This window comes from Heterodontus francisci, chromosome 3 (assembly GCF_036365525.1).
Source record: "Heterodontus francisci isolate sHetFra1 chromosome 3, sHetFra1.hap1, whole genome shotgun sequence".
NCBI classification, from domain to species: domain Eukaryota; kingdom Metazoa; phylum Chordata; class Chondrichthyes; order Heterodontiformes; family Heterodontidae; genus Heterodontus; species Heterodontus francisci.
Genome location: NC_090373.1, coordinates 201,316,646 through 201,341,367, shown reverse-complemented (window position 1 = coordinate 201,341,367; position 24,722 = coordinate 201,316,646). Strand labels below are relative to the sequence as shown.

The 24,722-nt window shown below is 44.5% G+C and overlaps 1 protein-coding gene across 1 annotated transcript in view; it reads left to right on the top strand.

The window, feature by feature from the left end:
- Positions 1–24,722, top strand: part of LOC137367179 (dynein axonemal heavy chain 8-like) — a 2,062,041-nt gene that overhangs the window by 1,045,207 nt on the left and 992,112 nt on the right. The window contains exon 66 of the mRNA XM_068028615.1: positions 18,141–18,302. Coding sequence (XP_067884716.1) covers positions 18,141–18,302 — 162 coding nt within the window. The remainder of the gene's footprint in view (positions 1–18,140; positions 18,303–24,722) is intronic.

Here is a 24,722-nt window from a genome sequence, read left to right as displayed (position 1 = left end):
TAAACTCTAGAGAATATAAGTTCAGTCTCCTCAATCTCTCCTCTTTGGACAATCCTGCCATCCCAGGGATCAGTCCAGGGATCAATTTCAGTTTTAAAATTAACAAATGATCTAACATCAATTGCCATTTGCAGAAGTGAGTTCCAAACTTCTACCACAATTTGCATGAACAAGTGTCTCCTAATTCCACATTGAAAGGTCTGGCTCTAATTTTTAGACTGTGCCCCTAGTCCTAGACGCCCCAAATAACGGAAATAGTTTCACACAATCTGCCTTACCTGTTCCCTTAATATCTTGAAAACCTTAATGAAATCACCCCTTAACCTTCTAAATTTCCAGGAATACAACGCTAGTTTGTGTAATAAAAGCAAAATACTGCGGATGCTGGAAATCTGAAACAAAAACAAGAAATGCTGGAATCACTCAGCAAGTCTGGCAGCATCTGTGGAAAGAGAAGCAGAGTTAACGTTTCGGGTCAGTGACCCTTCTTCAGAACTGACAAATATTAGAAAAGTCACAGATTATAAGCAAGTGAGGTGGGGGTGGGGCAAGAGATAACAAAGGAGAAGGTGTAGATTGGACCAGGCCACATAGCTGACCAAAAGGTCACGGAGCAAAGGCAAACAATATGTTAATGGTGTGTTGAAAGACAAACCATTAGTACAGATTGGGTGTGAATACACTGAATATTGAACAGCAGCAAGTGCAAACCTGAAGAAAAACAACCTGAAAAAAACAGTGGGTAAGCAAACTGAACAAACTAAGATGAAATGAAATAAATGCAAAAAAAGATTGTAAAAAATGTAAAAAGGAATGTAAAAAAAAAAGGAAAGAAAAATAACTAAAAATGAAAGTAAAATGGGGGGCTGTCATGCTCTGAAATTATTGAACTCAATGTTCAGTCCGGCAGGCTGTAGTGTGCCTAATCGGTAGATGAGATGCTGTTCCTCGAACTTGCGTTGATGTTGAGGCTAGTTTGTGTAATCTCTCCTCATAGCTTGATGCTTGGAGTCCGGGTTATCTTTCCAGTAAATCTACGCTGCACTTTCTCGAAGGCCAATATATCCTTCCTAAGGTGTGATGTCCAGAACTGCTCACAGTATTCTACCTGTGATGTAACGAGGGCTTTGTATAGCTGAAGCATGACTTCTACCCCCTTTCAGAAGGCTTTCGACAAAGACCCACATAAGAGAATAGCGTGTAAAATTAAAGCGCATGGGATTGGGGGTAGTGTATTGTGATGGATAGAAAATTGGTTGGCAGACAGGAAACAAAGAGTAGGAATAAGTGGGTCTTTTTCCAAATGGCAGGCAGGAACTAGTGGAGTACTGCAGGGATCAGTGCTAAGACCCCAGCTATTCACAATATATATTAATGATTCGGATGAGGGAACTAAATGTAATATCTCCAAATTTGCAGATGACACAAAGTTGGGTGAGAGGGTGAGTTGTGAGGAGGATGCAGAGAGGTTTCAGGATGATTTGAACAAGTTGAGTGAGTGGGCAAATGCATGGCAGATGCAGTATAATGTGGATAAATGTGAGGCTATCCACTTTGGTAGCAAAAAGGCAGATTATTATCTGAAAGGCTATAAACTGAGAGAGGGGAATATCTAAGGACATCTGGGTGTTCTTGTACACCAGTCGCTGAAGGTAAGCATAGGTGCAACAGGCGGTAAAAAAGGCAAATGGTATGTTGGCCTTCATAGCGAGAGGATTCGAGTACAGGAGCAGGGATGTCTTGCTGCAATTATACAGGGCCTTGGTGAGGCCACACCTGGAATATTGTGTGCAGTTTTGGTCTCCTTATCTGAAGAAGGATATTCTTGCTATAGAGGGAGTGCAGCGAAGGTTTACCAGACTGATTCCTGGGATGGTGGGACTGACGTATGAAGAGATATTGAGTCGGTTAGGATTATATTTACTGGACTTCAGAAGAGTGAGGGGGGATCTCATAGAAACCTATAAAATTCTAACAGGACTTGACAGGGCAGATGCAGGAAGGATGTTCCCGATGGTGGTGGAGTCCAGAACCAGCAGTCATAATCTAAGGATACGGGGTAAACCTTTCAGGACTGAGATGAGGAGAAATTCCTTCGCCCAGAGAGTGGTGAGCCTGTGGTATTTGCTACCACAGAAAGCAATTGAGACCAAACCATTGAATGTTTTCAAGAAGGAGTTAGATATAGCTCTTGGAGCGAAAGGGATCAAAGGATATGGGGGGAAAGTGGGAACAGGTTACTGAGTTGTATGATCAGCCATGATCATAATAAATGGCGGCGCAGGCTTGAAGGGCCGAATGGCCTACTCCTGCGCCTATTTTCTATGTTTCTATGTATTATATTCATCTAGATATTAAAGTCCAGCATTCCATTATCCTTTTTGATTATTTTCTGTACCTGTTCATGACATTTTAATAATCTGTGTACCTGAACCCCCAAGTGTCTTTGGACCTCCACTGTTTCCAGCTTTTCACATTTAGAAAGTGCTCTGTTCTATTCTTTTTAAACTCAAAGTGAATGACCGCACATGTGCCCACATCGAAATCTATTTGCCACAGTTTTTCCCATTCACTTAATCTGTCAATATCCCTTTGCAATTTTTACACTTCCATCTGCTGATGATGGCAGATTGTTTGCAGGCGAAGATCAAGGGAAGGTTAGTCTCTGTGGTAGTTGGCATTATCGTTGGTGACTGAAGAGACTAATTCTTGACCCGACACATCACCTCACACATCTCAGGATTAAGTTCCATTTACCACAGCTCCTCCCATCTTACTAGCCTATCTATATCGTCCTGTAGTCGAAGGCTTTCTTCCTCACTATTTACGACACTGCCAATTATCGTGTCATCTGTGAACTAACTGATCATACTTCGCTTATTCACGTCTAAATCATTAATGCACGCTACAAACAGCAAGGGTCCCAGCACCGATCCCTGCGGTACACCACTGGTCACAGGCTTCCACTCGCAGAACAACCCTTGACCATCACCCTCTGCCTCCTGCCACTCAGCCAGTTTTGGATCCAATTTGCCAAATTGCCCTGGATCCCATGGACTCTTACCTTCTTAACCAATCTCCCATGCGGGACCTTATCAAAAGCCTACTGAAGTTCACGGAGACTACATCAACTACTTTACCCTCATCTACACATCTCGTCACCGCCTCAAAAAATTCAATCAAATTAGTTAGACATGATCTCCCCCTGACAAAGCCATGCTGACTATCCCTGATTAAACCCTACCTCTCCAAGTGGAGATTAATCCTGTCCCTCAGAATTACTGCGGTGTTTCTGTAAGGTGGATTCTGTTTCTGTTTCTGTAAGCTTTGTGGATAACACGTTTGCATGTATGGGGAGTGCAGCCAGAGCCAAGGCCAGGGCACCACGGCTGGCTCAGCTGTACAGGGGGGTACAAGGAAGACTGGAAGAGTGATAGTGATAGGAAATTCGATAGTCAGGGGAAAAGACATGCATTTCTGTGGCCACAGACGTGAATCCAGGATGGTGTGTTGCCTCCTTGCTGCCATGTCAAGGATGTCACTGAATGACTGCAGAGCACCCTGAGGGTGGAGGGTGAGCAGCCAGCAGTCGTGATCGACATTGGTGTCAACGACATAGGCAGGAAGGGGGATGTGGTCCTGCAGAAAGAATTTAGTGAGCTAGGTAAGAAATTAGCAAGCAAGACCTCAAAAGTAGTTATCTCTGGATTACTCCCAGTATCATGCTCAAGTGAGTATCGAAATACGAGGATAGTACAGAAGAATGCGTGGCTGGAACGATGGTGCAGGAGGGAGGGCTTTAGATTCCTGGGAGACTGCGACCAGTTCTGGAGAAGGTGGGTCCCGTACAGGCCAGATGGTTTGCAGCTGAACAGAGCTGAGACAGCTTTCCTTATGGGGTGGTTTGCTAGTGTTATTATGGAAGGTTTAAACACACTTGGCAGGGGTGTGAGAACCAGGAGGAAATATCAGAGAGGAGTACCAAGGTGCACAGAATACTGGGAGAGATATCACTAGAGTAGGGAATAGTTAGTTATTAGGTGTGGTCAGAGAAAATAATATAGTCTAAATCAGAGTTAATATACATGTATGTGAATGCATAGAGTGTTGCTAATAAGGTTGGTGAGTTACAGGTGCAGACTGACATGTGGAAATATGATGTTGTGGCTATGTCATGCAGGCCCCCACCTGCCCAGAATGAGGCACCTTAATTTCACCATATGGACATTAAATGTCAGATCGTTGCTGGGAAGAAGAGAAGGCCTGTGACAAGGGGTTGCCGGGCACCTGGTTGGAAAGACCTTTATGCGTATTAGCAGACAATGTCTGGAACAAAGGCGCTATCCCCTGCTCCAATTCAATCCACAAACAGATGTGGTCAGACCAGTTAGTCACATGACTAACTGCCTGTTGCAGAGCTTTGAACTGAGAGCCTGCAGCAGAAAGCAGAATGCTGCTGAACTGAGAAGAACTCTCCTGGTTGGCTCGCCACAGCCTCTTCTGCCTGTCTGCTGCTCCCATCTTTTTCTCATGGAACACCAAAAACCCACTGAAGACATATGAACCCCAAGAGAGAAAAGTCTCCGACAGTGAACAAGGTTTAATAAGAATACTGGGCACCAACGAAATGCAAGATCTACCTACAACCAAGGTCTCTACGGTGAGTCATAGAGAAATACAGCACTGAAACAGGCCCTTCGGCCCAATGAGTCTGTGCCTACCAACAACCACCCATTTATACTAATCCTACATTAATTCCATATTCTCTACCACATCCCCACAATTCTCCTCCGTACACTCGGGGCAATTCACAATGGCCAATTTACCTGTCCACCCTGCAAGTCTTTAGCTGTGGGAGGAAACCAGAGCACCCAGCAGAAACCCACGCGGTCACAGGGAGAACTTGCAAATTCCGCACAAGCAGTACCCAGAACTGAACCCAGGTCGCTGGAGCTGTGAGGCTGCGGTGCTAATCGCTGCACCACTGTGCCACCCCACACTCAAAGACCCATGACAAAAACACTTCAGATATTGCCTCAAACTTTTCCACTTTATTTCTTCTGCTCTTTTCTGTCCCTATCGCGTATGCAAGCTAGCGTGGGTGTGTCGTATATCCGTAGGCATTAACCGAATTAGAGTTTAAGTTTAATAAAAATTTAACTTTTCTTCTTTAAACCGAAGAAAGCCTGTTTGTGCTTGTTTCTTTGCCTGATAATGGGAAAGCAACGGGGGACTAAAACGTGGTGTGTTTAAGATTAAACCCTGTTACAGTAAGACCAGGTAAGAGTGAAAGTGACCCCTCGACCCTCTTTCTCACTGGGTCGTAACAGGCTAAAACAGAGACCTGGCTCAAACAAGGGCAGGACTGGATGTTAAATATTCCTGGATACAAGGTGTACAGGAAAGATAGGACAGGGAAAAAGGGGAGAGGGGTGGCAGTATTGATTCAGGAAAGCATTGCAGTACTGGAAAAAAAGGATGTCCCAAAGGGGTCGAGGACAGAATCTGTTTGCCTGTAGCTAAGGAACAAAAATGGCACAGTTACGTTGCTTGGTGTTGTCGACAGGCCACCAACTAGTGGGAAGTATGTAGAGGAACAAATTTGCAAGGAAATTACAGGGAGGTGCAAAAATAATAGGGTAGTTATAATGGGAGTCTTTAATTATCCAAATATAGACTGAGATAGTAGTAGTGTAAAGACCAGTGAGGGGCAAGAGTTCCTAGGTTGTGTTCAGGAAAATATCCTACAGCAATATGTTTCTAGTCCAACGTGAAAGGAGGCACTGCTGGTCCTGTTTCTTGGAAATGAGGTGGGCCAAGTGGATCAAGTGTTAGTAGGAGACATTTAGGGAACAGTGATCATTGTATCATTAGGTTTATGCTGACTATGGAAAAGGAGAAAGAACGATCCAGAGTAAGTTTAATTAACTGGGAGAAAGCCAACTACAATGGGTTCAGAATGGATTTGGGACAAATAAATTGAAGTCACAGGCTGGCAGGAAAAATGGGAGCTGCACAATAGGCTACCTTCAAAGAAGAGGTAGTTTGGTACAGTCAAGGTATTTGCTCTCAAAGGAGAAAGTTCGGGTAAAGAACTCCAGAGCTCCCTGGATGATAAAAGAGATAGAGATTAAGATAAAGAAGAAAAAATGTGCTTATGACAAATGCCAGATAGACAATACCATTGAGAACCAGGCTGAATATGGAGGTGCAGAGGGGAACTGAAAAGCAAATAAGTGAAACAAAGAGACAGTATGAAAAGAGACTGGCAGTTAACATAAAAGGGAATCCCAAAGTTTTCTATAGACATATGTATAGGAAAAGGGTGATGAAAGGAGGAGTGGGACCAATTAGGGACTAAACAGGGAATTTGCGGATGGAGGCAGAAGGCAGAGCTGAGGTATTAAATGAATACTTTGTATCTGTCATTACGAAGGAAGAAGATGCAACCCAGGAAGTGGTAAAAGAGGAGGTAATTCAGACACTAGAAGGGTTTAAAATTGATAAGAAGGAGGTATTGGATAGTCTGTCTGTACTAAAATTGGATAAGGCACCAGGACAGGATGAAATGCATTAAAGGATACTGAGGGAAATGAGAATGAAAATATTAGAGGCACTGGCCATAATTTTTCTGTCTTCCTTAGACTCGGGTGTCAGAGGAATGGAGAATTGCAAACATTACACCCTTGTTCGAAAAAGGGTGCAAAGAGAAGCCTAGCTTAGGATAGTCAGTTTAACTTTGGTGGCGGGGAAAATCCTACGAAGAATAATTCAGGACACAATTAATGGTCACATTGTTGAAAAAAAACCCTCTGGTGATAAGGTGAGTACTACTAAAGTGTTTTTTAAAAATTCAGTGTAGCTTATTAAGGGCTTTAGATTGCAGTGGGTAGAACAAGGCCCCTAGTGTAATTAGTATTTTTTAATTAAGGGGGTAACTAATTAATCTAAGGGTAAGTCATGACAGAAGAGCTCAGTCCCATGATATGCTCCTCCTGTGCTGTCATTGGAAATCAGGGACGCATCCAGTGTCCCTGACGACCATGTGTGCAGGAAGTGTATCCATCTGCAGTTACTGGCTACGCACATTATGGAGCTGGAGCTGCGGGTGAATTCACTGTGGAGCATCCGTGATGCTGAGGACGTCGTGGATAGCACATTTAGTGAGGTGATCACACCGCAGCTAATGGCTGCACAGACAGAAAAGGGATGGGTGACCACCAGACGAAGTAATAGGCGCAGGCAGGTAGTACAGGAGTCCCCTGTGGCCATTCCCCTCTCACACAGATATACCGCTTTGGATACTGTTGTGGGGGATGACCTCCCAGGGGAAAGCAGCAACAGCCAAGCTCGTGGCACCACGGAGGACGCTGCTGCACAGCAGGGGAGCAAAATGGGTGGAAGAGCAATAGTGATAGGGGATTCTATAGTAAGGGTTGCAGTTAGGCATTTCTGTGGCCGCATACGATGCTCCAGGATGGTATGTTGCCTCCCTGGTGCTAGGGTCAAGGATGTCTCGGAGCGGCTGCAGGACATTCTGAAAGGGGAGGGTGAGCAGCCAGAGGTCGTGGTCCATGTTGGTACTAACAACATAGGCAGGATGAGAGATGAGGTCCTGCAAAGTGAATATAGGGAGTTAGGCAGAAGGTTAAAAAGCAGGACCTCGAGGGTTGTAATCTCAGGATTACTCCCTGTGCCATGTGCTAGTGAGGGTAGGAATAGGAGGAGAAGGCAAATGAATGTGTGGCTGAACAGCTGGTGTAGGCAGAAGGGCTTCAGCGACTTGGATCATTGGGATCTCTTCTGGTGCTGAGGTGACCTGTTCAAGAGGGATTGGTTGCATCTGAACAGGAAGGGACCAATATCCTTGCGGGGAGGTTTGCTAGTACTACTTTGGAGGGTTTAAACTTGTCTGGCAGGGGGTGGGACCCAAAGTAGTAATCTCTCCGATGAGATAGTTGAGGCAAATGTCGAAGTTAAAGCAAGCAAGTCCAGTAGGCAGGGTGGGCAGAGACAGGACAGGGAGCGTGTAAGGTCTGGTAGGCTAAACTGCATTTACTTTAATGCAAGAAACCTTACAGGTAAGGCAGATAAACTCAGAGCATGGATCGGTAGATGGGATTGTGATATTATAGCTATTACGGAAACGTGGTTGAGGGATGGGCAGGACTGGCAGCTCAATTTGTGACAGAGGTGGAGGTAAGACGAGGAGGGGGAGTTACACTATTGATTAGGGAGGACAGCACGGCAGTACTTAGAGAGGATATCCCGGGGGGAACATCCAGCGAGGCCATATGGGTAGAACTTAGAAATAAGAAAGGGGTGATCACTTTGATGGGATTATACTAGAGGCCCCCCAAATAGTCAGAGGGAAGTGGAGGAGACATATGAAGGGAAATCACAGATAGGTGTAGGAATTATAGGGTTGTAAAAGTAGGTGATTTTAACTTCCCTCATATTGACTGGGACTGCCTTAGTGCTAAGGGATCAGATGGGGAAGAATTTGTTAAGTGTGTCCAGGATAGTTTTCTGAAGCCGTATGTGGATGGCCCTACTACAGAAGGGGATACATTCGACCTACTCTTAGGAAATGAGGCTGAGCAGGTGGTGGATGTGTCAGTGGGGGAGCACTTTGGGACCAGTGACCATAACTCTATTAGCTTCAAGATAGTTATGGAAAACGATAGGACTGGTCCTCAGGTTGAAGTCCTAAATTGGAGGAAGGCTAATTTCGATGGCATCAGACAGGAACTCTCAAACGTTGAATGGGAGAGGCTGTTTACAGGTAAAGGGATGTCTGGCAAGTGGGAGACTTTTAAACGTGAGATAGGAAGAGTTCAGGGTCGGCATGTTCCTGTTAGATTGAAGGGCAAGGCTGGCAAGTTGAGTGAACCTTGGTTGACGAGGGATATTGAGGGTCTGGTCAGGTCAAAGAAGGAGACAGATGTCAGGTATAGGCAGCTGGGATCAAGCGAGTCCCTCGAGGAGTATAGGGTTATAGGAGTACACTTAAGAAGGAAATTGGGAGGGCGAAAAGGGGCCATGAGATTTCCCTGGCAGATAAGATAAAGGAGCATCCTAAAAGATTCTATAAGTATATTAAGAGTAAAAGGGTAGCTAGGGAGAGATCCCTTAAGGATCAGTGTGGTAAACTATGTGTGGAGCCACGGGAAATGGGCGAGGTCTTAAATGAATACTTCTTGTCTGTATTCACCGTGGAGAAGGTCATGGAAGCTAGTGAGTTCAAGGGAGGGAACAGCGATATCCTGGAGCATATCAACATTACAAAGGAGGAGGTGTTGGAGGTTTTGAAGCACATGACGGTGGATAAATCCCCAGGGCCTGACCAGGTGTCTCCTAGGATGCTATGGGAAGCAAGGGAGGAGATTGCTGGGGCCCTGGCAGAGATTTTTGTTTCCTCGTTAGCTATGGGTGAGGTACCGGAAGACTGGAGTATAGCTAATGTTGTGCCTTTATTTAAGAAGGGCAGCAGGGAGATTAGCCAGGGAACTACAGGCCTGTGAGCCTTACATCAGTCGTGAGAAAGTTATTGGAAGGGTTTCTGAGAAACAGGAATTATATGCATTTGGAAAGGCAAGGTCTGATTAGGGATAGTCAGCCTGGCTTTGTGCGTGGGAAATCATGTCTCACGAGTTTGATTGAGTTTTTTGAGGAGGTGACCAAGAGGATTGACGAGGGCAGGGCGGTGGACATTGTATACATGGACTTTAGCAAGGCCTTTGACAAGGTCCCGCATGGCAGGCTGGTCCGGAAGGTTCGAACACATGGGATCCAGGGTGAGCTAGCCAATTGGATACAAAATTGGCTTGGTGATAAGGAGGCAGAGGGTGGTAGCGGAGGGTTGTTTTTCAGATTGGAGGCTGGTGACCAGTGGTGTGCCGCAGGGATCGGTGCTGGGCCCTCTGTTGTTTGTCATATATATTAATGACTTGGATGTGAATGTAGGGGGCATGATTAGTAAGTTTGCAGATGGCATCAAAATTGGTGGTATAGTGGACAGTGAAGAAGGTTGTCTAAGGTTACAAGAGGATATAGATCAACTGGGAAAGTGGGCAAGGGATTGGCAAATGGAATTTAACGCAGACAAGTGTGAAGTGATGCATTTTGGGAAGTTAAACCAGGGCAGGACATATACAGTGAATGGCAGGGCCCTGGGGAGTGTTGTTGAGCAGAGAGACCTTGGGGTGTAAGTACATAGTTCCCTGAAAGTGGCAACATAGGTAGACAGGGTGGTGAAGAAGGCATATGGCATGCTGGCCTTCATCGGCCAAGGCATTGAGTACAAGAGTTGGGACGTCATGTTACAGTTGTACATAACGTTGGTTAGGCCGCATGTGGAGTACTGTGTGCAGTTCTGGTTGCTGCACTACAGGAAGGATGTGATTAAGCTAGATAGGGTGCAGGAAAGATGGACAAATACGGGTTAATTAAAGAACGACAGTATGGATTTCTTCAGGGAAAATCATGTTTAACGAACTTGCTGGAGTTTTTTGAAGAGGCAACAGAGAGGATTGATGAGGGTGTTTGATACGGTGCCATACAACAGATACGTGAGCAAAGTTATAGTTCATGGAATAAATGGACTGTAACAGCATGGATCGAAAGCCACACTGTGCCTCAGGATAGACACGCTCAGTGAGCTTCTGGTGCCTGTTTAAAGCGACACAAGCAAAGACTTTCCCCACGATGCTGAGCAGGGAGATTCCACGGTCGTTGTTGCAGTCACCGCGGTCAACCTTGTTCTTATAGAGGGTGATGATATTGGCATCGCGCATGTCCTGTGGTACTGCTCCCTCGTCCCCGCACAGGCAAAGCAGTTCATGCAGTGCTGAAAGTATAGCAGGCTTGGCACTCTTGATGATTTCAGGGGTAAAGCCATCCTTCCCGGGGGCTTTTTGGCTGGCTAGAGAATCAATGGCATCACTGAGGGCGGCACAGTGGCGCAGTGGTTAGCACCGCAGCTTCACAGCTCCAGGGGCCCGGGTTCGATTCCGGGTACTGCCTGTGTGGAGTTTGCAAGTTCTCCCTGTGTCTGCGTGGGTTTTCTCCGGGTGCTCCGGTTTCCTCCCACAAGCCAAAAGACTTGCAGGTTGATAGGTAAATTGGCCATTATAAATTGTCACTAGTATAGGTAGGTGGTCGGGAAATATAGGGACAGGTGGGGATGTTTGGTAGGAATATAGGATTAGTATAAATGGGTGGTTGATGTTCGGCACAGACTCGGTGGGCCGAAGGGCCTGTTTCAGTGCTGTATCTCTAATTTAAAAAAATTATAATTAAGTTCCGATTTTGTTGGCTGTACGTCGAGCTCATCCATGACTGGCAGAGACAGGGTTGCATTGAGGGCGGTCTCAGTGACAACATTTTCCCTGAAGTACAGTTCTAGGTGGTGTTCCACCCAGTGGTCCATTTGCTTGCGTTGGTCAGTGATTGTGTCCCCTGATTTAGATTTAAGGGGGCACTCTTCTTGACGGTTGGCCCAAAAGCTCTCTTAATGCAATCATACATCCCTCTGATATTTCCTGTGTCAGAGGCCAGCTGAATATGACTGCATAGATGTTGCCAGTAGTCATTTGCGCAGCGCCTGGCTGTTCTTTGTGCAGCGCATTCTGGCAACTTTAAGTGCTACGGATGTTAACTCGCTGGGGGCTTTCTTGTAGTTTAGCAGTGCAATCCTGAGGCACAGTGTGGCTTTCGAGCAAAGAGATCCACCATTGACATGCTGTTCTCCCTTCGCCAGCTACAGGAGAAATGCCGTGAACAACAGATGCCCCTCTACGTTGCTTTAATTGATCTCACCAAAGCCTTTGACCTCGTCAGCAGATGTGGTCTCTTCAGGCTACTAGAAAAGATTGGATGCCCACCAAAGCTACTGAGTATCTTCACCTCATTCCATGACAATATGAAAGGCACAATTCAGCATAGCGGCACCTCATCAGACCCCTTTCCAATCCTGAATGACGTGAAACAGGGCTGTGTTTTCGCACCTACAATGTTTGGGATCTTCTTCTCCCTGCTGCTTTCACATGCGTTCAGGTCCTCAGAAGAAGGAATTTTCCTCCACACAAGATCAGATGGCAGGTTGTTCAACCTTGCCCGTCTAAAAGCGAAGACCAAAGTATGGAAAGTCCTCATCAGGGAACTCCTCTTTGCTGACGATGCTGCATTAATATCTCACACTGAAGAGTGTCTGCAGAGTCTCATCGATAGGTTTGCGGCTGCCTGCAACGAATTTGGCCTAACCATCAGCCTCAAGAAAACGAACATCATGGTACAGGACGTCAGAAATGCCCCATCCATCAATATCGGCGACCACACTCTGGAAGTGGTTCAAGGATTCACCTACCGAGGCTCAACTATCACCAGTAACCTGTCTCTCGATGCAGAATTAAACAAACGCATGGGAAAGGCTTCCACTGCTATTTCCAGACTGGCCAAGAGAGTGTGGGAAAATGGCGCACTGACACAGAACACAAAAGTCCAAGTGTATCAAGTCTGTGTCCTCAGTACCTTGCTGTACGGCAGCGAGGCCTGGACAACGTACGTCAGCCAAGAGCGACGTCTCAATTCATTCCATCTTCGCTGCCTCCGGAGAATCCTTGGCATCAGGTGGCAGGACTGTATCTCCAACACACAAGTCCTCGAGGCAGCCAACATCCCCAGCATATACACCCTACTAAGCCAGTGGCACCTGAGATGGCTTGGCCATGTGAGCCGCATGGAAGATGGCAGGATCCCCAAGGACACATTGTACAGCGAGCTCGTCACTGGTACCAGACCCACCGGCCGTCCATGGCTCCGCTTTAAAGACGTCTGCAAACGCTACATGAAGTCCTGTGACATAGATCACAAGTCGTGGGAGTCAGTTGCCAGCGATCGCCAGAGCTGGCAGGCAACCATAAAGGCGATGCTAAAGCGTGGCGAGTCGAAGAGACTTAGCAGTTGGCAGGAAAAAAGACAGAAGCGCAAGGAGAGAGCCAACTGTGTAACAGCCCCGACAACCAATTTTATCTGCAGCACCTGTGGAAGAGTCTGTCACTCTAGAATTGGCCTTTATAGCCACTCCAGGCGCTGCTGCACAAACCACTGACCACCTCCAGGTGCTTACCCATTGTGTCTCGAGACAAGGAGGCCAAAGAAGCAGCATGGATGCAGAATTGGCTGAGTGACAGGAAACAAAGAGTAATGGTTAATGGATGTTTTTCAGGCTGGAGGAATGTTTGTAACAGAGTTCCCCAGGGGTCCTTGTTGGAACTCTTGCTTTTCCTGATATATATTAATGACATAGACCTTGGTGTACAGGGCAGTTATATGAAAAGGAAGAATATGCAGTGTAATGGGGAGAAGGCGGGGAGTGGCACTTGGTGAAATTCTCATTAGGAGAGGGTAATGGAACTGAGGGAATTGCTCTTTCGGAGATCAAGTGCAGAATGGCCTTCTTCTGCATTGTAACAATTCTGTGATTCTGTGATAAAGCACTGCTTTTGGCATTCTGGATTCCTCCATACATGACACGTTTTCTGCCCAGCGCAATAGACAATGTAAGAGAGTTCATTCAATGCCAGGCAGACTGGCTCTGTTGAGGACTTAATTATGTATGTTGTAGTCCTGCCATCTGATTTTTTTTTTATTCGTTCATGGGATGTGGGCGTTGCTGGCTAGGCCAGCATTTATTGGCCATCCTTAATTGCCCTTGAACTGAGTGGCTTGCTCGGCCATTTCAGAGGCCATTTAAGAGTCAACCACATTGCTGTGATTCTGGAGTCTCATCTAGGTCAGACCAGGTGAGGACAGCAGATATCGTTCCCTCATGATGGATCGAAGGCAGCATTGATGGAAGCACTCCAGCAGTCGCTTTTGTTTTCTGTTTAGAACCCATGATTCTGACCCATACAAGAGGGTGGTGATGATAACCACTCTGTATACTTGAACTTCAGTACAGATATGCAAGAGGCGGCCAAAGGATCTATTGGCCTTGGACAGTCCTTGATGACAGTGGCATCATTTGAGATAATGCTACCTCGATAGGTAAACTGTTCTACTGCATTGAGGTTACTTCTGTCAATGCTGATCTGCAGTGGATTATAAAGGGCCATGGTTGGTACAGCACTTCTGTTTCGTTCAGGCTAATAGTAAGGCCAAATGCATTTACTGCCTCAAAGAAACAGTTTACAATAAGCTGCATTGCCTCGTCCATGTGTGCCAGAAGGATGAAATCATTAGTAAACAGAAGTTCCATGTGGTTTTGGCATGTTAGTAGTCGTTGGAGACTGCCGTCTTTTCAGAAGTGGATGTATATGCCCTCTGTCAAGCCTGCCTTTGCCTCTTGAAGCATCATATTGAATAAGATAAAGAAATGGGTTGGTGCCGAACACACTCTTGCTTAGTATCATTTGAGATAGGGAAGCTGTCTGAGAGGGCCTCCATTCTGCTTGACCTTTCTGACCTTCATATAGTTGACGGAGAATAATGAGAAACCTTAGGGGGCACCCCAATCTAGGTAGTATCTTACGAAGTCTGTACCAGATGACTGCATCAAACGCCATGGCGAGCTCTACAAAACTGGAGTACAGGCCCATGTTTTGTTCTCTACACTTCTGCTGGATCTGTCTCAGTACAAACTCATGTCTGTAGTTCCCCTATTGGGTTTAAATCCGCACTGGCTTTCAGGGAGGCTCTCTTCAGCAATTGTCAGAACAATCTTTTTAGAGGCACTCTGGCCAAGATTTTCCTGAAATGGAGAGTAAGGTGTAGTTTGAACAGTCAAACTTCTCTGCCTTGTTTTTGTAGAGGGAGACAATCACTGCATGTCGAAGATCCTGAGGCACTGTTCCTTTCTCCCACCAATCTGTAAGCCTATCGAGGATCACATCTCCTCTCTGTTTATAGACCTCGGCTGGAATCCCATCTATTCCGGGGTCTTTCATTTACACTGCTCACAATACCACCTAACTTTGTGTCATCGGCAAATTTGGATATTTCTTTCTTAGGGGTAGATGCTGATGTAGTGATAATGGCAATGAAATAGTCATCCAGAGGCCCAGGCTAATGCCCTGGGGATATGTATTCAAATCCCACTACAGCAGCTGGTGGAATTTAAATTCAATTAATGAATAAAAATATGGAATTGGAAGCTAGTTTCAGTAAAGGTGCCATGAAACTGGCATTAATTGTCATAAAAACCAATCTGGTTCATTAATGTTCTTCAAGGGAAGAAATCTGCCATCCTTACCTGGTCTGGCCTGGCCTATATGTGACTCCAGGCCCACAGCAATTTGATTGACTCTTAACTGTCCTCTGAAATGGCCTAGCAAGCCTCTCAGTTCAAGGGGAATTAAAAATGGGCAACAAAGGCTGCCCTGTCAGTGACACCCACATCCCAAGAAAGAATAAAAAAAACTCCTTTTGTAGCTCTTACTGTCTGCTTTGTCACCCTTTGCTATTCATTGTATATCTCACATTCGCCAGGATCTATGCTGTTATTTTGCATTTTTGTATGCCTTTTCTTGTAGTTTTGTATTGCCTCTTATTTATTGAGTTGTACATGGCTGTCTTTCTTGGCAAGTAGAATTCTTTCCCCTTAAGGGTATAAATTCATTCAATATCAAAGTCAATTCTTTTTGAACAGCTTAGTTCTGTCTATAGCTTGCTGCTTTTACTGTTTAACACGCATGTGACTTCATCAGGTTGGCATCTCATACTTTCAAGTATGCAATTCAAATTACAGTTAGCCAGATCAAGACAAGAAGCCAGTCGTTAAGTCCCCCATTCCATTTTAACTCCCTCCCTGCCTGGTTTCTGCTGGGCAGGGACATTAAATCTTTCCTCATAGAGTCTCCAATCTAGGCTCTTCCATTTCCTCAATCTCCTCCTCCTCTGCATAATGTAAAAATGGAAGAGTTCCTATTGGGAATTCCGTATGTAGTGGAAAGCAGCACTTGGTGTAGAGTTATCTAAAACTAGCAGCAGAAGCTGCTGAATCTACAAAATATTGTATTAAAATATAGCTTCAGCAGCAGCACACAAAATGGCCCCCTCAATGTGATACCCAGAAATGTCTTACTGCAAGTTATAATGGCACATATTGTGGCAGTAACTAGTTGGTGTGGGTTAGGGTCAGAAGTTGGGGGAAATGGGTCAGAGAATTTAATGGGACTTGAACTCCAAAGCTTCTAACTCAGAGGCAATTCAGCTACAGCTGACACAGAGGTAGAAGATGCACTCCCTAAAGACCTTTGGTCAGTAGGGTAGGAGGAGAGCCCTCATCCTTCTCCCTCTGCACACAAGTTTCCCTTCTGCTGCCTGTGCTTCATGTTGCTGTCATGTTGCAGCCCAAGAGGGACTGCAACTATCAGGATGCAGAAATATTCACTTCAAAACACAAAAAAAAAGATCAAACGTCCTCCAAGAACATAGTCGGGTGCTTCCACAAACTTTGTAACAGCAAAAGTAAGTCAAAGTCATCTCACCTACAAGTTGGATGGCTGGCCCTTCTAATAATACTAGTAGGGAGATCCCTCATGCAGCTAAATGCATGTTAAGCTGGGAGTCATTATGAGAGGGCAATAACTGGACTTGCTAGATCCAGATCGGCAGAATCTGAAATAAATGCCTTTTGAGGCTGTTTAACGTCAGGATCTTCCCGCTCTGGATGCTTCCAGTGCACATGCGGGACTCTCATTCCCTTACAATGGGCCATGCTGGATGTGGCCAGAAGCGACGTGCCTGCTATTTTCAGCTGCTCTGGCTACTGATGGCTCCAGTGGCACTACGGAGCCAAATTTTGCTTCCTAGCAACTTTACTGAACTCTGGAAACCAGTAACAGCCAGTGGAAATAAATCAGCAACTAACCTGAGATGAGGAGAAATTTCTTCACCCAGAGAGTGGTGAGCCTGTAGAATTTGCAGATTCTACCACAGGAAGCAATTGAGGCCAACACATTGTATGTTTTCAAGAAGGAGTTAGATATAGCTCTTGGGTCTAAAGGGATCAAAGGGTTTGGGCGAAAGCGGGAACAGGTTACTGAGTTGGATGATCAGCCTTGATCATAATGAATGGCGGAGCAGGCTCAAAGGCTTGAATGGCCTACTCCTGCTCCCATTTTCTATGTTTCTATGTTTCTAACCTGTAAGTAGCTGATAATCCTTTTAAATAGCACTGGTGTAGGATCCTTCCTACTGCTAAATGGTACTTTTAGGGAGGGAATTCCAGGATTTTGGCCCAACAACTGTGAAGAAATGATGATATAGTTCCAAATCAGTATGGTGAGTCGCTTGTAGGAGAGCTTGGGCGGCACAGTGGCGCAGTGGTTAGCACCGCAGCCTCACAGCTCCAGCGACCCGGGTTCAACTCTAGGTACTGCCTGTGTGGAGTTTGCAAGTTCTCCCTGTGTCTGCGTGGGTTTCCTCCGGGTGCTCCGGTTTCCTCCCACATGCCAAAAGACTTGCGGGTTGATAGGTAAATTGGCCATTATAAATTGCCCCTAGTATAGGTAGGTGGTAGGGAAATATAGGGACAGGTGGGGATGTGGTAGGAATATGGAATTAGTGTAGGATTAGTATAAATGGGTGGTTGATGGTCGGCACAGACTCGTTGGGCCGAAGGGCCTGTTTTAGTGCTGTCTCTCTAACTAACTAGTGGTATTCCTGTGCATCTGCTGCACTTGTCCTTCTAGGTGGTAGAGGTCACGGGTTTGGAAGGTGCGTTCGAAGGACAATTGGTGAGTTGCTGCAGCGCATTTTGTAGTTGCTACACACTGCAATTTGCTGTCTAATGGCCAGAATGCAGCCGCTTTGCTATCAGGATGTTAAATCATCCAGCAGCAGGAAGTGTTCTACCATTTCTATCACCACCACCACCCACAATCCCTCCGCACATTCTGCCAAATCTTGGCATGTTAGAAAAAATAGAAATAAATAAGGTCAGTTATAGTATGTTTTGATTGGCGTATATATTTTAGAATATATATCCAGAATATTTCTTGAAACCTACTTCTCTTGAAAATATTGTTGAAAATGTTTAAGGGAAAAATACTCCACTTGTAATATGCTGTCCATAACATTAATGATGATGTGTGTTTGCCATTTTTTCATGTTCATCTTTTTCATTTGACATGCAGTTGGATACCCCAGTGTTTGCAAAGGGCCCTGTGGAACTATGGTTAAGTGACTTATTGCGTGTGCAACAAGCTTCATTGCACACTGTGATTAAATTAGCATATTACAGCTTCAGTGAACCAGATTTCCAGCTAATACCTTTCCTCTATGAGGCTCCTGGCCAGGTAACTAATAAAGATAGTTATGGTTTTGTTACACTGATTTATGTTATCATTCTCCTTCATTATCAGGCTCTGTGGATAGCCTGGGGTAGATATGGGCTCGAATATGCCAATTTTTAAAAATAATTTGAAATTGTCTCCAATTCTTCTTGCTCAATTTTTGTATCCTCTTCAGTGTTAGATAATATTCCATTTCACCCCATTGTGCAGAAGGGAATCTTGGTAAAGAAAATAATTGATTACTTCTGGGAAGGCATAATGATACACTTGATATGAAAAGAGAGGCAGGGAGTGAGTGAGGTAAGTAGATAGGGTTTTTTCATTCAATGAGATGCAGCAAGCATTTAAATTATGAAGGAAGATTACACAAGTCGAATGAATAATCTTTGAGAAAGAGAAGACATTTGTTATGAGCCCCATGAAGATCAACAAACCAAAAGAACCAAATTCACCAACCGACCCCTATAAAGAAACTAATTGGACAAGATTTCACTTTTATAACTTTTACTTGAACAATCCAACCAAAATAAATATAAATTAAACATGAATTAACAGACAGATTACGGTCTATATATATTACACATTAACTATCAGATCCAATAAAGATAGAACTCATGGATTTACTAGGCAGTCCATTCAACATATATGGTAGCAATTACAGCCACAAAGTTCTTCAAAGCTCTAAATTTACTCAGGTAGCTCTCCAGCTCTTTTCTTCTAAGATGCAGCCACCAATTTTCATCCAACAGCAGTTTCCTTTCAATCCCGAACTCCACGGGTATTGTAAGATTTGTGTGTGTTTAGGTGGGATGTTAACTAGCATTTGACCCACAAGGTACAGACTCTGGTTTCTTAAGCAAGATAGAGAGTTTATGAAGCACAGCAAGTATATACAAGCAATACTTAACCAAAGGCAGTAGTTATACAGCACAGTGTAGGGTGTCCTCAGTTCTTGCTACCCGAGCTGCTGTGGCACATTTATCTTTCTTGAGGCTGGTCTCTTTTTGATTTGGTTGTCACCAGCATTTATGGCCCCCGGAGGGTTCCTTCCTTCCATATTAGGTTACATTTCACTTTAACCCTTTTGATTGGTCAGCTATGACCTCACCTTTTATAACGTCCCTTTTTGAATAGTTTATAATCGTTAGATTGGCCAGATATGACCCTACCGTCCGTACATTGTCTCTGTAGACAGCTTGATGGCCCAAGTCAGTCACACAATGGGGAATATTCCCATCAACATTCTAGTCTTGAATGGTCTCTGAATATCTTTATTTGTATTACCATCCTCATGGGGCCTAGAAGTCTATCCCTTATTGTGTCCCTGAGCCTGTCTTAATTGAAATGCAGAATAAGTAGTTATCAAGACATCTGGTCTCATAACAAAGTTATTTCTGCTATTGTTGTTACAGTAAGTATGGTCTTCCATCATCTCTCTACTACGGTAAGCAAATATACATTTCACATAACAACATGATTTTGAACACAGGGCTGAATTTTATGGCTGTGTTTGCTGACAATGCATACCAATAGGTGGCGCTGTACCGGCACATATGCAAATGCAGCCTATTCCACTAAACCATCACAGGCTGCGACGTTCAGGCAGCTGCCAGGACTAAAGATGGCGCTGCTCAAATACTCACAGAAAGGCAACGTAAACCCATGGCAGCACACAATGGCCGGACAGCACGGGGGATGGGGTGGAGAGAGTGGGCCGGGGGGGAGTGGAAAGAGTGGGCTGGGGGGGTGGAGAGCGCGAGCGGTGGGGGGAAGCGAGTAGCTGGAGACAGGGCCACCAAGGTCTTCGGCTACTGTCTCCCTGCTTCGCCCCCGCTAATCTGCACCTGTGTCAAGCAGTCCTGGCAATGTGGAATGTGACGCACGTGCAGAGAGCAGGAGCCCGTTTGCGCATGTGCACATTGCGCGGTCTGATGACGTCAGTGGCCGGCTGCGTTGTCAAGAATCACTTTGGAATTTTATAAGCCCCCGACATCAGGGGTTGCGGGGGGGGGGGCTGGAATACCCTTCCAGGAGAGGCCTGTAACGGGCCTCAATGCCGGGAAGGCCCTGCCCCATTTTACCGGCGGCAGTGAGGCCTTATGGTGGCCTCCCTATCACATGGCGACAGAGACTTTATTTAAATATGTTAATTCAATTAAAATGAATGAATAATGACTTATTTTGTAGCGATGGCCATCCCACGCTGATATTCCTGCCGGTTGCCAGACGTTCCACACCTTCGGATCTCCGAACGGAGATCCAAGGTGGAACACTTGGGGAGAGGGGAGGAGTGAAATTTTCAGGGCGGGGGGGGCGGGGGAGCGGGGAAAATTGCTGCAATTGGCTGAGGGGATCGTGGGAAGGGGTTGAAGGTCAAAGATCATAAAGTTTGGGGGTGAAAGATCAGGACCGGCAAAAAAGTTTTATCGGGGGGCGGGGTGGGGAGGTGGTGCAGGGAAATAAATTTCTTGCTTGGTCATTGGGGATGTGGAAGAGGGGCTTCTGAGTTTCATTGACTGTTTAAATTTAAATTGAACGTGCAGTTCTCTTTAAAAATTTGAATTACCTGTCAGAGCTTGAAGCCCTTTAAAATGGCGGTGGCACCAGATGCCTTTGCCGTGGATGAAGCGCCCACCCCCTCTACGTCACCAGGGGCGGGCGGTCCGCCCCCTCTATGTTAATGAGCCGCTGCGCAAAATATTGGGGCAGTTTCACGGTGCACATCTCGCGCCTACCCTGCGTACGTTTTGAAGCTCGTCGCTGACAATGGCGGCAAACTAATAAATTTCAGCCCACAAGGTCCATAACTTAGTTCTTAAGTAATATATTGATGAGCGTGACCGCAACATCACTTAAAATCATTCTATTTTAAAACATAGCGTCTCATGTAAATTTGTATCAAATACGTAGATTCATCCAACAGATTAAACATGGTGGAGGTTAATTTACAGTCTCCACTGTGAGGATAAATGACAGATTGCATTGATCCCTCATACATTATCTCTTAAGGAGGCCATATCCTTTCATGGTTTCCTGTCTAATTCTCATGTTCTTTATCATTTCCCTGATTTGGCTGAAGACACAAAACAAAATCAGAATTATCACCAATTGAACAATTACCAACAATTACCAAGACATGGGAAATAATCTGATCCAAGAGAGTATTTAAATGTTTAAACCTATGTCCCACCAGTGGTTGGCATCTTCTATTTCAGGGATTTCCTTTTTAATCTCCCCATTTTGTTGTTGCAGCACAAAAAAGTATTGGATATATGTTGGATGAATTGATTCTTTGCAATAGGCCTGTCAGGTGTTCGGGAAAAGGGAGAATGTCGTAACCAAATCTGCTAGCATATTGATGTAACTGCTTCTTGAGGTCATCATTAACAGTGATAATTATTCGCTGATGATTCCTTATACTGAATAGGACCATGTTTCCTAGCTGAGCTGTTAGAGAAGGCCTAAAGCAAAATTCTCCCCTGTTTAATTGACACACTAAACTGCATTATGTATACTCTGTGTGGGTAGTAACAACACAAAACCTTCCCTCTCCTTGGTAGGCAGAGTGAACATGGAAGTCCCCTCTGCTCACTATTTCCATTGTATATTTCGGGGGGTGGTCTTTGTTCCAAGTAAATCCACATGCAGAGTTTTCTCCAATATCATAGGGACAAACAAAGGCCATCTTCTGACTGGAGTCACCCAATCAAGTCTGGAGAAATCCAAGTGGTTCCATTGACTAAGGAGATATACATAGGTGGATTTTGGTATCTAACAATGTGATTCCTAATTATAATCTGTTCCTTAGCAACTGTTGCTGTAATTCCAGATTCCCAAGACCAATTCTTTATTTTTTGTTGAAGCTCTTTAATTCTAAGTTATTGGCCTGTTGTAAGTACTTTTGCGTCAAGTAACAGATCAGGCATGGACTTAAAAGATTCTCCAGCTCTTCCTTTACCGTATGCATCTTGTGGATAATTCCTATCCCTTCAACTGTCTCTCTGAACTTCAATCTTATTCCCTCTGTCCATTACCAGTGTGTTTAATTCTATTCTAATTGTTTTAAAGTCAGTTACTCTGTGGAATATATGCCAATGCCTTGATAATTAAAAAAAAATGTTTCACTCTCCTGGCCACGTTAACCATTCCCTGTTGTGCTGTTGTCAAGTCGGTGAACGTGTCTGAGACCCATTCTTCAGTGCATTTCACCATGCATTGTGCATGTTAGTTACTTTATGTGAAGCACATAACATTTACACACTGTTATGACTGAGGTGGGTGGAGTGCATAGTCTTTTCTAGTTCTGCTTCTCCACAGGTGACAACATTTAAATGTTTATCCAGTTACTGACGCGGTTAATCATATATTCTACTCTTTATCCCAGAATAAAATACACCAACCAGGTTTCTTTGGTAAACAACAAAATTATCAGTTTATTATCAAAAAAGACTTATCCAGTAATAAAGCAAAGCATTAACACACAGATTGAAATATGAAAGTTCCTTTTAAAATTCCCCACACACACTCACACACACTGAAAAAAGTACTGAAATTCTCTCTGTAGAGGTCTGTTACAAAGAAAAGGCAAAAAAAAAACCTTTGGCCAAATACTTGCTAATTCTTGAAGAAAAAAGAGAAGATATAGAAGGAGGCTTATTGTCCCTTTTGGTCTGGTGTCCGGGTATAAGGAGACAAGTCACTGGGATCTTTTCTAAAGCAGCTCTCTTCCGGCGGCTTTGAGAATTAATCTGGCAGGTTTTTCCAGCTTCTCAGGAGAGACCCAGCACCAGGAATTTTAGCTCTCCCACACTGGATTTTTGCAGCATTTCTTCAAAGAGGTAGAGAAGGAGATGAGTTGGGTGCTTTTTCCTTGGCAAGTTAATCTCCAACTGTCTTCAAAACAGTTCACACCCTAAACAGAAATTCCTCCATAAACCTTGACATGTGGCTCCTCTGTAAACATCTTCCCCAGGTCACCAAGATTTCTGTTGTTTACTGAGCCCAAAGCACATGATTTCCAGCAAAGGTTGTTTTCAAACAACATCTTAGTGTTCTTTCAGTGAACTGTCAACAACAAAGCAAAGTCCAGCATTTCTGAAATCTTCAGCCTTCCAATGAATCCAGCTCCACAATTTAAACATGAGTCCTCAAAAAAGTATTCAACAGAAAATGTAGAAGCATCTTCATAACAACATTTACGTTGGTGTCGTCTCAATATCATGTCACACATTCTTGACTCTCTGGTGATCTTATCGAGAGAGCGAAAAGGGACGTGGGGGGGGTGGGGGAGTGGTTCTCGAGAGCCTTGCTGATCTCCCCTTCTCCCCTACATGGTCGCAATGCTTTGAGTTGTGGCCAGAATGTCAAATTCAGTTCTCTTAAAAAGAAATATAGGCAAGGACACAAATCTCTAAGAGAAAACTATCAATTTACAATTCTTAACTACATTCTCCTAACCCTTACGAGAAAGTTCTGGACTTCCTTGACATTATGCACATTAATTTAACAGTTTGAATTCTGATTCTGCCAATTTTGTCCTCAAAATTGCTTTATTTAACTCTCGCATCAGCCAGATTTTATTTCCAATCCCCATTAATTACAATTCTATTTTGTTTATGAGCCCTGGAGAAGCTTAATAGTTCATTACCCACAATATCTTTAAAAGAGGAGTCTCACTGCAGCAGCAGTCCCACTGACACAACACCTTGCTCAGCAACACTTTACCAGCAGGCATACATTTTTTTTTAATTTAAAATGTTGTTTATCTCTCGCAACTCATATCAATATGTTTTAGCAATACCAATTCTAGAAATAATTATCCCCAGGCTTGATGGTTTTAAATGGTGCTTTTACATCAGACACAAGTGCTTGCATGTGGTTAGAGATGACCTTCACATCTCTTGTTCTCAAGCGTCCTGTCTTGAAAGATTTTCAAAACTGCTGGATTTCTCGCTGTTCTTGCCTTACCATCGTCACCTGCTTTTTAAAAAAACACAAAGAATCCATTTGGCTCTGGTTAGGAACCCAATGGGTTAATGTCTAATCGTATTTGTTAATTCATTTACTTAAAATTTCATAACACCCAATATACTGTATATAAATCCCCAAAGACACATTGTACAGCGAGCTCGCCACTGGTATCAGACCCACCGGCCGTCCATGTCTCCGTTATAAAGACGTCTGCAAACGCGACATGAAATCGTGTGACATTGATCACAAGTCGTGGGAGTCAGTTGCCAGCATTCGCCAGAGCTGGCGGGCAGCCATAAAGACAGGGCTAAATTGTGGCGAGTCGAAGAGACTTAGTAGTTGGCAGGAAAAAAGACAGAGGCGCAAGGGGAGAGCCAACTGTGCAACAGCCCCAACAAACAAATTTCTCTGCAGCACCTGTGGAAGAGCCTGTCACTCCAGAATTGGCCTTTA